At 34.4% G+C, this 15347-nt stretch overlaps 1 protein-coding gene across 10 annotated transcripts in view; it reads left to right on the top strand.

Annotated features, from left to right (window-relative positions):
• LOC112673404 (WD repeat containing planar cell polarity effector) overlaps positions 1 to 15347 on the top strand; it is a 424409-nt gene that overhangs the window by 166453 nt on the left and 242609 nt on the right. For all 10 annotated transcript variants that reach the window (XM_035721693.2, XM_035721691.2, XM_035721688.2 and 7 more), the window contains 2 exons: positions 10203 to 10391; positions 13854 to 13977. In XM_035721693.2, coding sequence (XP_035577586.1) covers positions 10203 to 10391; positions 13854 to 13977 — 313 coding nt within the window. The remainder of the gene's footprint in view (positions 1 to 10202; positions 10392 to 13853; positions 13978 to 15347) is intronic.

Below are 15347 nucleotides of genomic sequence, written 5' to 3'. Positions count from 1 at the left end.
GAAGGGTCGTATGCTCTACTGACTAAGCCAGCAGGTGCCCCTCAACCAGGAAACTTTAATACAAAATTGTATTAGTATGATTCATTGGTCTTTTGCAGTTTTACATTACCAGCTATGCATTATGCCCTATAATATTCTTTTTTTTCCCTATAATATTCTTTAGGTAGTTTTGTATAACTTAACATTCTTGAGAGAACCTCACTTAGGTTTTAAAAATAGATTTTAATTCATATTATTGCAACTTGAAAACAGAAAAGTAAATATATTTTTAAACCCATTACATGATTTGGCTCTGTGGTACAAAATTAAGTTTTGAAAGACATTGTAATGTTTGTTAAATAGCTGTCAGTTTACTTTTTTTTGGTAATATGTCTACCTCTGAAATTGAACCCATGAAATAAATCTAGTTGAAAATGACTTGATTAACCTGAAAGATATAGTAGATATAATGTGAGGACTATATTCTTTCCACATAATAAAACCGCAACTAAATCTGTTTATGATGGTCATGTTGCCCAAGAAAAAAAATGTTTGGAATCTCATTTATTGTAAGATAATCCAGTTCTACTTTGCCCGGCTACATGTTTAACAGTTGTATATCTCCATACACAACACTCATTAAAGTGGATGTTAGATGTTTTGCATGTCTGTTAAAACACACACACACACACACACACACACGCATACACACACACACACCCTCTAAATTACCCAGTTACCTGTCAAACAAAAGGCTGTCTGCCCACATATACCTAGCTTTTCTTCAGCCCTCCCTTGTGGGCCTACTCACAACAGCTTTGCAAAAAGCACAGCTTTCTCTTCCTATCTCTAGCACATTTGCCTTCTTACTAAAGTAAACAGGCTCTCAGTGTAGGGATTTAGAGGGCTTCCTGCTAATTGCCAGCTTGTAAACTTAATTGGACTGTCTCCCTGGGCACTGTTCCTAAATCAATTAGGCAATGAGTTGGCTGTCACCTCTTTTTCCCAAGAAGGTCTCTTGGAAGAGAATTATCCAATAGAAGTCAAGCATTCAAATGAAAAGGTGATAACTTCTGCAACTGACATTTATCATTTAAATTTTATTTTCAATATGACTCTTAAGTTTTATGGGATAGGGGAAATTGTACAGACTTACAGACTCTTTAAAAGATCTAAATATGGAGTTTCCCAGAATTTTAAAAATGTAAGATTAATATTTATTACAGATTATTTATTTTTTCTAGGAAGAGTAGATTCCTTGAAACAGTAGATTCCAACTAACAGATCTTTTTTTTTTTTTTTTTTTTTTTTTTAAAGAAAACCCTGTTTAAAGAACAGATTTTTCTTAGGTTCTGCTACTAAATACATCCAAAAATTTTAATATACTTCTTGAATTAACACAGTGCTGATTCTGGGCATCCATGTGGAATTTTCATGTATAATTCAAGTTACTGCATATATAAACAGGTAGTTGCATGTGCAGTTTCTCCACTAGGGAGCATTTACGAGATTTTTTCATAAGCTTGTTATGCAAGCCTTTGGAAAATTTGACATGCAAGGTGTAGCTTACAATTTAAGAAGCTGACATAGATCATAGTTTAAAATAGAATGCTGTCATATGTAAACGTGGCAGTGGCTGGTGCCAATATGCTAAGATTTTTGGAGTTTGACTTTGAGAATAGGTCAGTGTAGTGTTGAAGGAAAACTTTGTTCCAAGGCTAGAACTTCCATTCTAAATCCTTATAATCATCACACAAATGTGTTGGGGATTAAAAGGCCATCACCAGTGTTAGAAGAATTTGAAGAGCATGTCTTCCTCAGGAGGGAGCTAGAAGTGTCATCCTCCCACATGGAAGCCAATAAGTACTGTTTTATGTAAAGCAAAATGTAATCAGATTTCTTTGCTTGGCAATCATTGTTCCATATTTCCACATATGTAGACTGAGATTAATTTTCAAAAGAGGAGTCCCTAATTATATTACAGAGATATTAAAGCTTTTGCATTGTCATCAATCAGTACCTTTTTCAACTTTCACTGCTCTCCTTAAACTCACATGGTCAGCTCCCTGCCCTCTCAGCTCCCTGCCCAATTAAAGAGTCATACCTTTTAATTGGCACTTCATTAAGTTTATCTGCTCTTCACCATCTCCCCACCCACCCACCTAACCAACCATTTATCTACATGAACATAAATCTTTCCTTCTCAATTCAGTGGAAAAGGAGCCCTTCCTCTTATCTAAGACAGTTCCACCACTAGTTCCAATCTGGATCCCATTACATTCCTATGGATACCTTTACTTTGTCATCCTCCCCACAGCCCCCATGAATTTTGCTTTGTAGATGAGGCCCAAGCCACACTATAAAACAAATAAACGAACATCTCTTCCTTAAAATTGTTTCTTCTCTGTTACTAATCAAATGTTCTCCTTCTTTTTGTAGTTACACTCACTGAAATAATAGTGAACACTAACTTTTTCTGCTACTTTACTTCCCATTAGTTCCTCACAGTATCAAGTTCTGGCCTGGTTCTTTATTGTTCTTCTGGAACTGCTTTTGGAAAGGTCATCAGAGACTTCCTACTTGATACATATATTTCTTTTATCTTACTTGATGACTTTTCAGCATTTAATAATAGTTGCTGACCACTTCTACCATCACAGATTTCTCATCATACCTGCCTTCTGTGACCTGAAATCCACCTTTTCATCACTTTTTCATGTCCTTCTTCTGTATACTCATGAATATGTTGAGGCTCCCTAAGTTTCCATTTTTAGCTCTCCTCCTGATTTATACAGATTAAAAGCTTTTTCTTATTTTCCTTCTCCCCAAACCTGTTTCTTCTCTTATATTCTCCATTTTGGTGGATGGCACAGTTATTCAGATGGAATCCCAAGTGAGAAATCATCCTAGAATCCTCCCTCACCCCTAATGCCATATAATTAGTGACCAAGTCCTTTCAATTCTGCCTTCTAAATACTGTCAGAAACCTCTCTAGTCAGCCTTGCTGTCATTACCTTAATTTGGCCCTACCCTGTTTTTTTTTTAATTTTATTTATTTTTAAAGATTTTATTTATTTATTCATGAGAGACACAGAGAGAAAGAGAGGCAGAGACACAGGCAGAGGGAGAAGCAGGCTCCATGCCAGGAGACTCGATCCTAGGACTCCAGGATCACACCCCGGGCCAAAGGCAGGCGCCGAACCACTGAGCCACCCAGGGATCCCCCGTACCCTGCTTTCAAGCAGTGATCAAATAGTAGCTTTCTTTCTGTAATCTTCTACCTTCCAATCTTCTCATCCCACCCCACAGTTAATCCCCTGAACTGCCACCACAGTGATCTAACTGCAGATTTGGCCATGGATTTTTCAGCCTGAAATTCTTCAGTGATTGATAAACACTTGTCTGCCTCTCAGGGCACATCCCCCTAGCTGTTTTTGCAAGAGTGTAGCTCCCCATCCAAGGCATGTGCTCTACACTTCCTCCTTCCATGGTTTAGATAGTTTTCCATCCACCTGGAGTGCCCCCGTAGTGCTCTCACTAGAGACCGCAAAGTTGGGAAAAGATTAAATGTTCAAGTGATTATATCAAGCAAGAAATAATTAAAGCTAACCTCTTTCCTCTCCTAGGATTTTGAAAATCAAAGGCAGTATGTACATGTGCATGTGTGTTTGTCATTCTGTCTAACAAAACAAGTAGTATGATGTTTCTCTTAGTGTTTTTTTAAGAAGTATGTTTTCTTCAAAAGAGTTATTTTCAGTGGGCTATTGAAATATTATACTTTACCCAAGTAGTAATTGGGGGTAATTTATTGCTGTAAAAAATGTCAGATAATTTATTAGATGCCTACTCATCTTAAAGTTGGATCTCCTATCATTTGAAATGGACTGTTACTCCAGATAGCACTCTGCTTTCTTTAAACTAGAATGATGATGGATTTTTAAGTCACATTTATTGGGGTATAATTTACATAAAATAAAATGTACCCATTCCAAATGTACAGTTTAATGAGTTTTGGCAAATGTATATATCCTCATGATTACTACCACAATCAAGAAGATATAGATTTCAATCACCAAAAACTTCTCTCAAACCCTTTTGCAGCCATTCCTCATCTTCCTCAAAGCTGAAGAGCACAGACCTGCTTTCTGTCATTACTGATTAGATTTGCTTTTTCTGAATTTCATAGAAAAGGACTCATAAAATAGGTATTTTTCTAATGCCTTACTTTTTTAACTCAGCATCTGTGAGAATATTCCATATTGATATGTTTTATCTATAAATTTTCCTTTATGTTACTGAGTAGTATTCCGCTGTTTAGATAAACCACAATTTGTATATTGTTCCACATGTTTATGGACATGAGTTGTTTCCAGATTTAAGCTAATATCAATAAAAATGCCATGTACTTTCATGTACACATCTTTATATCGAAGTATATTTTAATTTCTCTTGGGAAAAACCTAGGAGTAGAATGACTGGGCCATAGGCTACATGTATGTTTAACTGAAAAAGAAACACTATATTTTGGAGTTCTAGTTGCTCCACATCCTAACACTTAGCATTAATGGTCTTTTTAATTTGGGGGATTCTAATGGATTTGTAATGGTGTTAATTTTCATTTCCCTGATGACTGTTGGAATTGAGCATCTTTTTATGTGTTTATTTGCCATATATCTTCTCTGATGTCTTCAAATCTTTTGCCCAAATTTAGTTGGACTGTTTATTTTTGAGATGTAAAAGTTTTTATATATTCTGAATATAAGTTCTTTGTAAGATACTAGTATTATGAATATTTTCTTCCAGCTTGTAATTATCTTTTCATTTACTTAACTGTGTTTCGAGTAGCAGGAGTTTTTAATTTTAATGAAATTCAATTCTTAAATTCTTTATGACTTGTATTTTTCATGTACTGTCTATGAAGTAATTTTCTAACCGTGTTTTCTTCTAGGAGTTTTGTGATTTTAGCTCTTAGAATTAGGTTCATGGTCTGTTTCAAGTTAATTAATGCATATAGCGTGAAGCATGGATTGAAATTAAGTTTTAAATATGAATACTACACTGTCTTAATTACTGTAGTTTTACGGTAAATGTTGAAATCAAATACTACTGTTCTCCAGCTTTGTTCTATTTCAAAATTGTTTTGGCTACTCTAAATCTTTTAAATTTCTATGTCAATTTTATTTTATTTTATTATTTTTTAAACGGCCTTTTTTTTTAAAGATTTTATTTATTTATTCATAGACACAGAGAGAGAGAGAGGCAGAGACACAGGCAGAGGGAGAAGCAGGCTCCACGCCGGGAGCCTGACGTGGGACTCGATCCCAGGTCCCCAGGATCACACCCCAGGCTGCAGGTGGCGCCAAACCATTGTGCCACCGGGGCTGCCCTCTATGTCACTTTTAAACTGAACTTGTCAGTTTCATAAAAACACTTGAGATTTTGATTTGGAGCATGTTGAATCTGTAGTTGAATTTGGAGTGGAATGACAATTTAACAATATTGAATCTCTCAGTCTATGAACACAGTATCCCTCTGTATTTATTCAGATCTCATAAGATTTCTCTCAGCAGTGTTTTTTTAGTTTTAAGTGTAAAGATCTTACATATATTTTGTTCAGGTTTTTGGGTGCTACTGTAAATAGTACTTCTAATTACAATTTTAATTGTTCATTGAGATTATACGGAAATAAAATTTGAAAATATTGACCATGTATCCTGCAACCCTTTTTTAAAAAACTTTATTTATTTATTCATTCATGAGAGATAGAGAGAGAGAGAGAGAGGCAGAGAGGCAGAGACACAGGCAGAGGGAGAAGCAGGCTCCATGCAGGGAGCCTGATGTGGGACTTGATCCCAGGTCTCCAGGATCACACCCTGGATTGAAGGCGGCGCTAAACCGCTGAGCCACCTGGGCTGCCCTCCTGCAACCCTTTTAAACTCATTTCTTAGTTGTAATAATGTTTTTTTTGTTTTGTTTGGTTTTGTTTTCTGTAATAATGTTTTTGTAGATTCTTTAGAGCTTCCTGGGATGACCTATGACAATGGCAATTAAAAACAGTTTTACAATCTTATTTATTAACCTGTATGCCGTTTATTTTGGTTTCTTCCCTTATTATACTAGCTAGGATCTCCAGTATAGTATTAAATAGAAGTGGCAAGAGAGGACATCCTTGCTTTGTTTTTGATCTTAGAAAGCATTTAGTTTTTTCACTATAAATATTATGTTATTAGGTTGAGAAAATCTATTCCATTCCTAGTTGGCTGAGACACATTATCTTGCGTGTATATTGAATTTTTTTCAGGGGCTTTTTTTTTGCATCATTAGAAATGATTATATGCTTTTTCTGGTCATATGGTGAATTGTACTGATTAGTTTCCAGATGTTTCAGTGGCCTTGCATTTGTTGGATAAATCTCTCATTTATGATATATGATCTGTTTAATATATTGCTGGACTTGCTAATATTTTGTTAAGGATTTTTCTGTTTATGGGAAATATTGGTATGTAGTTTTCTTTTTCTTTTCCTGTAATGTCTCTGTCATTTTTGATATTAGTGTAATGCTAATATCATGAAATGAGTTGACAAGTACTCCCTCTTTTATATTTTTGAGTTGTGTTGAGTTGATATTATTTCTTCTTTTGATGTTTGAGAGAATTCACCAATGAAGGCATCTGGACATGCAGGTTTTGTATGTGTGGGGCACATGCCTGCATGTGTATGTGTATAAAGTTCCTTTAACTATGAATTCAAATTTAAATAACAGAGTCATTCAAATTATTTATTCCTTATTGAAAGAGCTTAGAGAGCTTGAGTCTTACAAGGAATCCATTTCATTTAAATTATATTTGTGTAAAGTTATTCATATTAAACAATATTTTTTAATGTCTGTAGTTCTATAGTCTTTATTTTTGATTGGGTAAGTTGTGTCAACTCTATTTTTTTAATCAATTTAGGCAGAGGTTGGTCAATTTTACTGATCATTTCAAAGAGCCAGCTGTTGATTTCATTGGCTCTTCTTTATTTTCTATTTCTTATTTGTATCATTTCCACTCTTCAGTTTACTTTAGGTATAATTTGCTCTTCTTTCCGTAGGTTCTTAACATGAGAGCTTGTATTGTTGATTTTAGATCTTTCTTCTTTTCTAATTAAAACATTTAAAGCTAGAAATTTCCCTCTAAGTACTGCTATAGCTGTACCTCACAAATTTTGATGTTACATTTTTATTTTTATTCTGAAATTTCGAGATTTTTTTAATTTACTTTGTGATTTCTTCTTTATTTTTATTTATTCTTTTTTAGTAATCTCTACCTCCAACGTGTGGGGCTGGAACTCATGACCCTGAGGTCAAGAGTTGTATGCTCTACTGACTAAGCCAACCAGGCACCCCTGTGATTTCTTCTTTAAATCATAGTTTGTTAGTTTAGGATTTTATTGATCTGAGAGAGAAAGACAGAGAGAGCACCAGTAGGGGGAAGGGCATTGGGAGGGGAAGGGACAAGCAGACTACCTGCTGAGCAGGGAGACTTGTGTGGGGCTTGATCCCAGGACCCTGAGACCATGACCTGAGCTGAAGTCGGACACTTAACAAACTGAGCCACACAGGTGCCCCTAAATCAGTTTATTTAAATAAATGTTGACTAGTTTCTAAATGTTTGGAGATTTTTCAAACATCTTTCTGTATTGATATCTAATTCTGTTGTGGTCAGAGGACCTACTCTGTATGATTTCAAAACAGTTAAATCAATCTATCTATCTATCTATCTATCTATCTATCTATCTATCTATTTATTTTGTTTGCTTATTTATTTATTTATTCATTCATTCATTCATTCATAAAAGACAAAGAGAAAAAGAGAGGCAGAGACACAGGCAGAGGGAGAAGCAGGCTCCATGCAGGGAGCCCAATGTGGGACTCGATCCCAGGACTCCAGGATCACTCCCTGGGCTGAAGGCAGGCGCTAAACTGCTGAGCCACCCTGGGATTCCCCAAAACAGTTAAATTTATTGAGGGTTGTTTTATCACCCTGAATATGCCACATCTTGGTTGATATTCTGTGTACATGTAAAAAGAATGTGTATTTTGCTGTTATTGGGTTAAGTATTTTATATATGTCAGATCAAATTCATTATTAGTGTTTTTCAAGGTTTTTCTATCTTTACTGATTTTGTTTATGTGTTCTCTCAATTAGTGAGAGAGAAATGCTAAAATCTCCATTTATAATTATGGCTTTTGACTTTTTCTCCTTTCAGTTCTATCACTTTTTGCTTTATTATTTTCTGTTATTAGGTACATTTAGGATATTATGGTTTTTCATGATTTTTCAATTCTTTATTATAAAGGTATAGAATTTTAGTTTAATTCATTTTTATTTTAGCAGTTTTTAAAGTTTTGCTGTTGACTCCTGGCTTGCATGATTTCAGAAGCAAAGTTTGCAATTTTTCATATCTTTATATGTGTGTTTTTTTCTTTGGCTACTTTTTAAGATTTTTCTCTTTATCAACCTTTTGAACAGTTTGATTATGATTTTTTTTTGTTTGTTTTTTTCTTGACAGATCAGTTCCTTTGCTTGCTATAATTATTGTTTAGGGTATAAATGGAGTCAACAGATTTCAGATATTTTTGGTTTCCTATCAAGTTCCTACATATTAATATCTACTGCCAAGGAACCACCCTGATTTATGAGAGCTTTCAGTGCCTAACTGCAGGCTCATGAAAGCTTTTGGATAGTACCATTCATTGATTTTACCAACACAAAAAGAATAGTGAGGTTTTATTGCTTAGTATAATCAGGGCAATTCCCCAGATTCCCTATCAAGTTGAATCCTGTCAGATACAGCACAAATTCTCATTTTAATGTGACTTGAAGTTAAAATTAAGAATTTAGGCATCTTTCTTATGAACTCTAATATACTTTTTAAATCCTAAAACCTATAACTATTCCAGTTAAATGATGATGATAGTAATAAAAAGAATTGCAGTAATATTTTATATATTTTACAGCTTACAAATAATTTTACATACATTTTCTCATTTAGCTTTATGATTATTTATAGAAGTTTTTATAGACTTACTCTAATTATCAAACACTGGCTGAAGTAAAAGGTTTTATAGCCAGCCATTTTTGAAAGATTACAAAAATAAAAATCAAACCCTGCTTAAAAGCCCTAATATTTACTGTTGTTTAATTACACAGAAATTATTAGTTTCAAATGATCAAGCATATATAAAAAATGATAAAATAATTAGAATGACCCATCTGTTTTGTGTGTGTGTGTGTGTGTGTGTGTGTGTGTGTGTGGTCTTACTCCTCTAAGATTAGAAGTGGAGGGACACCTGAGTGGTTCAGTGGTGAGCCTCTACCTTCAGCTTAGGGCATGATCCCGGGGGCCTGGGAGCTGGGGTCCTGGGCCTGGGAGCCTGCTTCTCCCTCTGCCTGTGTTTCTGCCTCTCTCTTTGTGTCTCTCATGAATAAATAAATCAAATCTAAAAAAAAGAAAAACCAGATTAGAAGTAGATTTTCTTTCATTTTAGAAGGTTAAACATATGTTTATATTGTATCAAGAATATTTCAAGTAAATATTAGTTGTGAAGGGCATCATTAACAGTATTAATCATTTCTTACTTCAATAGAAAAGAATAGTTTTTAAATGCCAGTTTAAGGTAAATTGGTATGTGGTACCTATGAAAAAACTATCAATTGAGAGTACTCATTAATAAAAATAGACTTAAAAGTATTTATATAATCATATTTGTCATGGATATTTGTACTTACCTGTACCCACACCAAAGTATATGGGGCTGACAACTAGAAACAACTTAGAACTAATGAAGCTGGTCAATAAGAACTGTGTTCACATCAAAAACCTGTCTGTAAATGTATACAACAGAGGCCTAAACAACTGATAGGAAAAATAGAGTTAGCTCTTGTGGTTTACCTAAAAATTCTTCTTATGTTTATTCATTTTTAGTGTAAGCAGTTTGATTATGTGGAGTATCAATTAATGCTCAATGATAGGCATAAGATAGATGGAGTTGGTAGCTGGAATTCAAAATGAAGATTTAACCACAGAATCACTATTCATAGCCTCCTGAATCCCACATTTCTAGCACTTACTGTAAGAAATGATTACTGTGTTTTTCCTTTATGGAAATGTTAACTCTGTTTTTATTAGTCTACTTTTTATTTTTAAAAGAATCACTTGGTTTTACTTTTTTGTGACAGGTATTTTCACGCAAGGACAGCTGGGCCTGACAGACATCATATTCCAGTATATTCACTGTGATGAGATCTACGAGGCAATAAACATCCTGAGCAGTATGAACTGGGACACTCTGGGCCATGAGTGCTTTATCAGCATGAGTGCCATTGTAAACCATCTTCTTAGACAAAAACTCACTCCAGAGAGAGAAGGTCAGACATGAAATACACTTTGTAAATTGATTTTGTATATACATGAAGTACATTTTATTGAGTCAGTTATCTTTTGAGGATTTTTTGAGTTACGTTATTGGAGATTGAAAGATAAAAATGTTAATGCCCTATTAAAACTGATAAGATCAGATGTCAAGTATCTATATGGAAAAAAATTATATGCTGGTTTACTATATAATGTCAACATAAACAGTAACTTTTTTTTATATACCTATGTTGGAACTCACAATGCAGTCATTGTACATTTCGGTTTAAGTTCATGTGTGGAATATGCTCAAATTTCAAACTTTAATCAAGAATTTTATATACTCTCGGGGCACCTGGGTGGCTCAGTTGGTTAACTATCTGGTTTGATTTCAGCCTAGGTCATGATCTCAGGGTCATGAGATGGAGTCTGGGGTTGGGCTTCATTCAGTGCGGAGTCTCCTTGTCCCTCTCCTTCCCCCTCTACTCCCTTCCCTTCTCATACATGCACTGCCTCTCTCAAATAAATGAATAAATCTTAAAAAAATTTTTTTATGTATTCTCTAGGATCTGGTACACAAAGAACCAAACAAAAGTCCTTATTCTTCCTTCACTTTAGACATCGATATTTTTCTCTCCCACCCCAAGTCTTTTGTCCAGAGAATAGTCCTTACCACTGATTTTGTGTGTGTGTGTGTGTGTGTGTGTGTGTGTGTGTGTGTGTGTGTGAGAGAGAGAGAGAGAGAGAGAGAGAGAGAAAGAGAAAGAGAATTGTAGTCCAGGCTGCTGCTCCGTTTTCATTCTAACTGATAGTTCTGATATCCTTCTGCCTGCTTAGATTTCTCTACATTCCCTCAGTAAGTAATTGTACCCATAGGATCTAAGATAAGATACTGTTTTGTCTTTTTTTTTTTTTTTTTAAAGTAAGCTGTATGCCCAGTGTGGGACTTGAACTCATGACCCTGTGATCAAGAGTTGCACGTTCTACCAACTGGAGCCAGCCAGGCACCCCTTAAATAGAATACTGCTTTAAAAAAGGGGGTAAAATAATGTGCCACATACAATGATGAAATTCATTTTTATATTTGTCAATTATCCAGCATATGTTATTTTTATTTTTAGTTATTTACTTAATGTAAAATGTACCTACATGCTCTTGCACTTGTTTCTTTCTTTAAAATCTTTGCAAGATGCATTGACATTAATGATGAGAAGTCCTAGCCCATGAGAAACTGTTCCTACATAATTTACAAGATAGAGAAAACAGGAAATATGTCAAAAGGCTGGAGAGGTTTTCCCCTACTATTTTCTTTGAATGTTTATAGATTTTCTAACTCCATTTTATTACATTTCCAAAGTAAACACAGTGTTTAAATGAAATTCTATACATAACCTTCATTGTAGTAATTTTAGTGGGCATGTTCCTTCAGGAAGTTCACATTATGGGACTTGTCCCAACTCACAGGAGGCCCACAACAAGTATTTATTTAATGTTAATTGAATGTGCTTTTTGGAGGTAGTCCAACCCATCTATGGAAGGTCCAGTATTTCTACAGTGAGAAAATGCCTAGCACAGACAGTGCTGGGCCTACTGTAGGTATTCAATGCATATTAGTTAAAAAGAAGAGTATAACTTCAATATGTTAGGGTACTAGATATTACTGCAATATGTCTGCCTACGGAGTTATCTCAAGTACTTATTTCTTATATTGGTACACTCTCAAGATAAGGTACATTAGTAGGAAAAAAAAAAGCAGAATCCATAAAGAAAGTCTGTTATGGTATATGCAATCTAAACCAGAGATCTTAAATTTATAGTTGGAGAATTATAGAGAAGATAAAATATTGACAGTTGCTCAGGACACTGAGAAATTGCTGGCACCTTGGTGATTTTGTGTTGTAAGAAAGAGTACTAGGGAATTCACAAATGGGCATTATCAGATTCTTGCTTTAATAAAGGATATTTTCAAGGAACCATTTTGGTAAGATAGGGAAATAAAAAAAAGCTTGTATGATACTAGGCTATTAAAATAAAACACTTTCATGATGCCGGGTTATCAGAATATGTATATTTTAAGTAGGTATATGTGTTTTTCCCCAAGCAACTGCAAAATACATTTCTAAGACACTCAGAATTCTTCTCTATTGAGATTTATGCTCTCCGAATCTAACATTTGACGTGGTAATTTGTTTTCCTTTTTATTAGTGGAACCCAGTGAGCTCTTTTATTTGTAGCTGTGTTGTGGTTATCTTTGAGATCTTCATTTCTGCCTTAAACATCAAGCTGGGCTATCTAATGAATCTATAACTGTGCTGGGAGTTATGAGTATTCCATGTAGGCTTGAACATTTCAGAAGTACATGCTGTCAGGAAAACAAGCAATGGCAAGAGGATCTGGCTTGTTTTCACAATAGCATTGCCGTATTCAATTTTAATCTAAATTGACTGCTGCTTTGAAAGAAAATACCCCTAAAGTTCATCTTACTTTACTGTCTAGAGTTGAGATTAAAAAAAAGAAATTACTAACAGCTTAGCCAACTCCATAGCAATTACTCTGATGAGGTATTTAATACTTTCAAACCAAATATGCCTAAAACTAAAGAGTTTTGCTAAATAAGGAATTGTTTATTCAATCCAGTGTTAGTAATATAAAAATCAATGGAGTCTCACTGTGAACTGTGGTGTTGTCATACAACTGTCACCATTACTGTAATTATATAACTTCCAGGTATTTCTGGGAGAAAACACAACTCCAAAGGCATGGCGTGGTAAAATTATGAAGTAGGCAAAATGCGCCTTTTTCTCCCAGTCTCTAGTCCTCTGGTTTATCAAAACTTGCTCTCCAATCCTTTTTTCCTAGGAAGGTGTCAGTTGACCAAGAGTGGATTAGCATGTCATCCCTCCCAGGGGTATTAGCTTTCATACTTGGACAAAACCAACAATCTTGTTTTTTAGGACAATATTTAGGGAAGGTATGGGGACTTTCACTGTTTCTTTGAAATTGTCTTAGAAAGATATTATTACTCCAATAGGGCTATTTTTGTTTGCATTACTTTAAAAACACTTCTAATACTTAACTTCAATCCCCAATGCAAAAAGGGTAGTTTTCTCCTTTCAATTAAAGAGAGTAAATGTTGAGCACAGTGACTTGATTTTACTGGAAATACTAGTTCAAACTGTGTTACTTTGATGAGTCACTGTTTTAATTACCCATTTGTGGTGAGAGGTTGGTTCATTATGGATTTCTTCAGTTTTGACAGCTTTTTGTTGCTCAGAGTCATTGTCAGCTTTGCCTCAAGTGAAAGTTTATACACAGGTTTGTTTTTGTACCAGCTGTCATATTTTAATTTCATCTTTCCTGCAACAAGCTCACATTTCATCCAAGTTTGCAAAACCTGACTGACTGCAAACATGAGTATTCTGTTGTAATTGAAGGAGTTTCACTTGTTTTAGTGCTGCTATGTTTGAATTCCACAGCACAGCTTGAGGCAAGCCTTGGAACCTTTTATGCTCCAACAAGACCACTCCTGGATACAACCATATTGGAATATAGAGACGAAATCAGCAAATATGCAAGAAGATTCTTCCATCACTTGCTCAGGTGAACAACATCTTGGAATTGATGAGCGTCAGACTACCTATTTAATGAGCATTTTCTTTAATCAGAATATTCCATAATATGGCTGTTTTCTAATAGTCCATTTCCTAGGAAAAAAACGAATCTTCTCTTGATAGTCTTGTTTTCCTTTTAAAGGATACATTTGAATATTGTTTAGGGCTTTTACATCATCAGTACATTTGAATATAACTTCCGCTTTAATATGAAAGCAAACAATACTAACTATGTAAAGTCAATTTCTTTTGGGCAAAGTCCGTTTTAAAATATTAACTTAGTTGTGCTCTTAGCACTAGAGAAACGTTTTAGTTTTAAATGAAACTAAAAATATGAATATGCTATCAAGCTCTGAGACAGTCATTGGTTTGCTTTTCTTTCAGAATTAGCATTGAAAGATTTGTCCATTGTCTTCTCATATAATGTGGCAAGTTCTTAGTCTCACTGTGCCTCATTTTCTCTGCTTTTTAAATAGGTATCATATATCTCTTTAATCTTAGGGATTATATGAAAAATTATATAATAATATCAAGAAATCACTGAGAAAAAACACTATAGAAGTTGAAGGATAAGTACATGAGCATATTCAATTATATATATAAAGTTCAAAAAACGGATGGATGTATGGATGGAAGGAAGGCTGGAAGGTGAATGGATGGATATAGATAGATGATAGCTAGATAGTTTAGGGGTACATATACATGTGTCAATGCTATAAATAAAAGCAAGGAAGCGATTAGCACAAAATTTAGGGTAGTATAGGGTGGGTTAAAAGAAATAAGATAGGAATAGGCACATGGGAGCTTCCAAGATATTAGTAATGTTCCATTTTTTAATATGAGAGGGATATATATCAGGGTCCATTATAATATCATTCTTTTAATTGAATATATATTGTATACTTTTATATACGATGTACTTTATAACAGGAAGCAATAGAATTATCAACTTCATGTAACAAAAGGAAGTATCGCATCGAGTTGCATATAGAGTTTTAATTTTACTTATCTGTTATAGTTCTTTTTAACTCTTTTAAGGAATTTCATGTGTAATCTCTCCTTTTTTCTTAAAAACCCTGTAAGAGGGTATTATCATTTGACAAATAAGGTATTTGTTAAGTGGCACTTTGATCTCTACCCAACAGTGAAGACTTTGGAAAATAATTTTTTTAGAAGCTGAGAAATGTTAATATATTACATGAATTATAATCTATGATTGAATCTGGCCTTTTTATCTGAATGACTTTAGCATATCCCAAGAGACTCTTCATTCTGAATAAGGCAGTTTTTTATATATGAACATATGCCAAAAATATTGGGGCTGATGTCACATCTATTTGGACTTAGGGCTTTGTTCTT

This window comes from Canis lupus, chromosome 10, assembly GCF_003254725.2.
Source record: "Canis lupus dingo isolate Sandy chromosome 10, ASM325472v2, whole genome shotgun sequence".
NCBI classification, from domain to species: Eukaryota; Metazoa; Chordata; class Mammalia; order Carnivora; family Canidae; genus Canis; species Canis lupus.
Note: the sequence above shows the minus strand (reverse complement) of the source record. Positions and strands in the feature narration are given on the sequence as shown.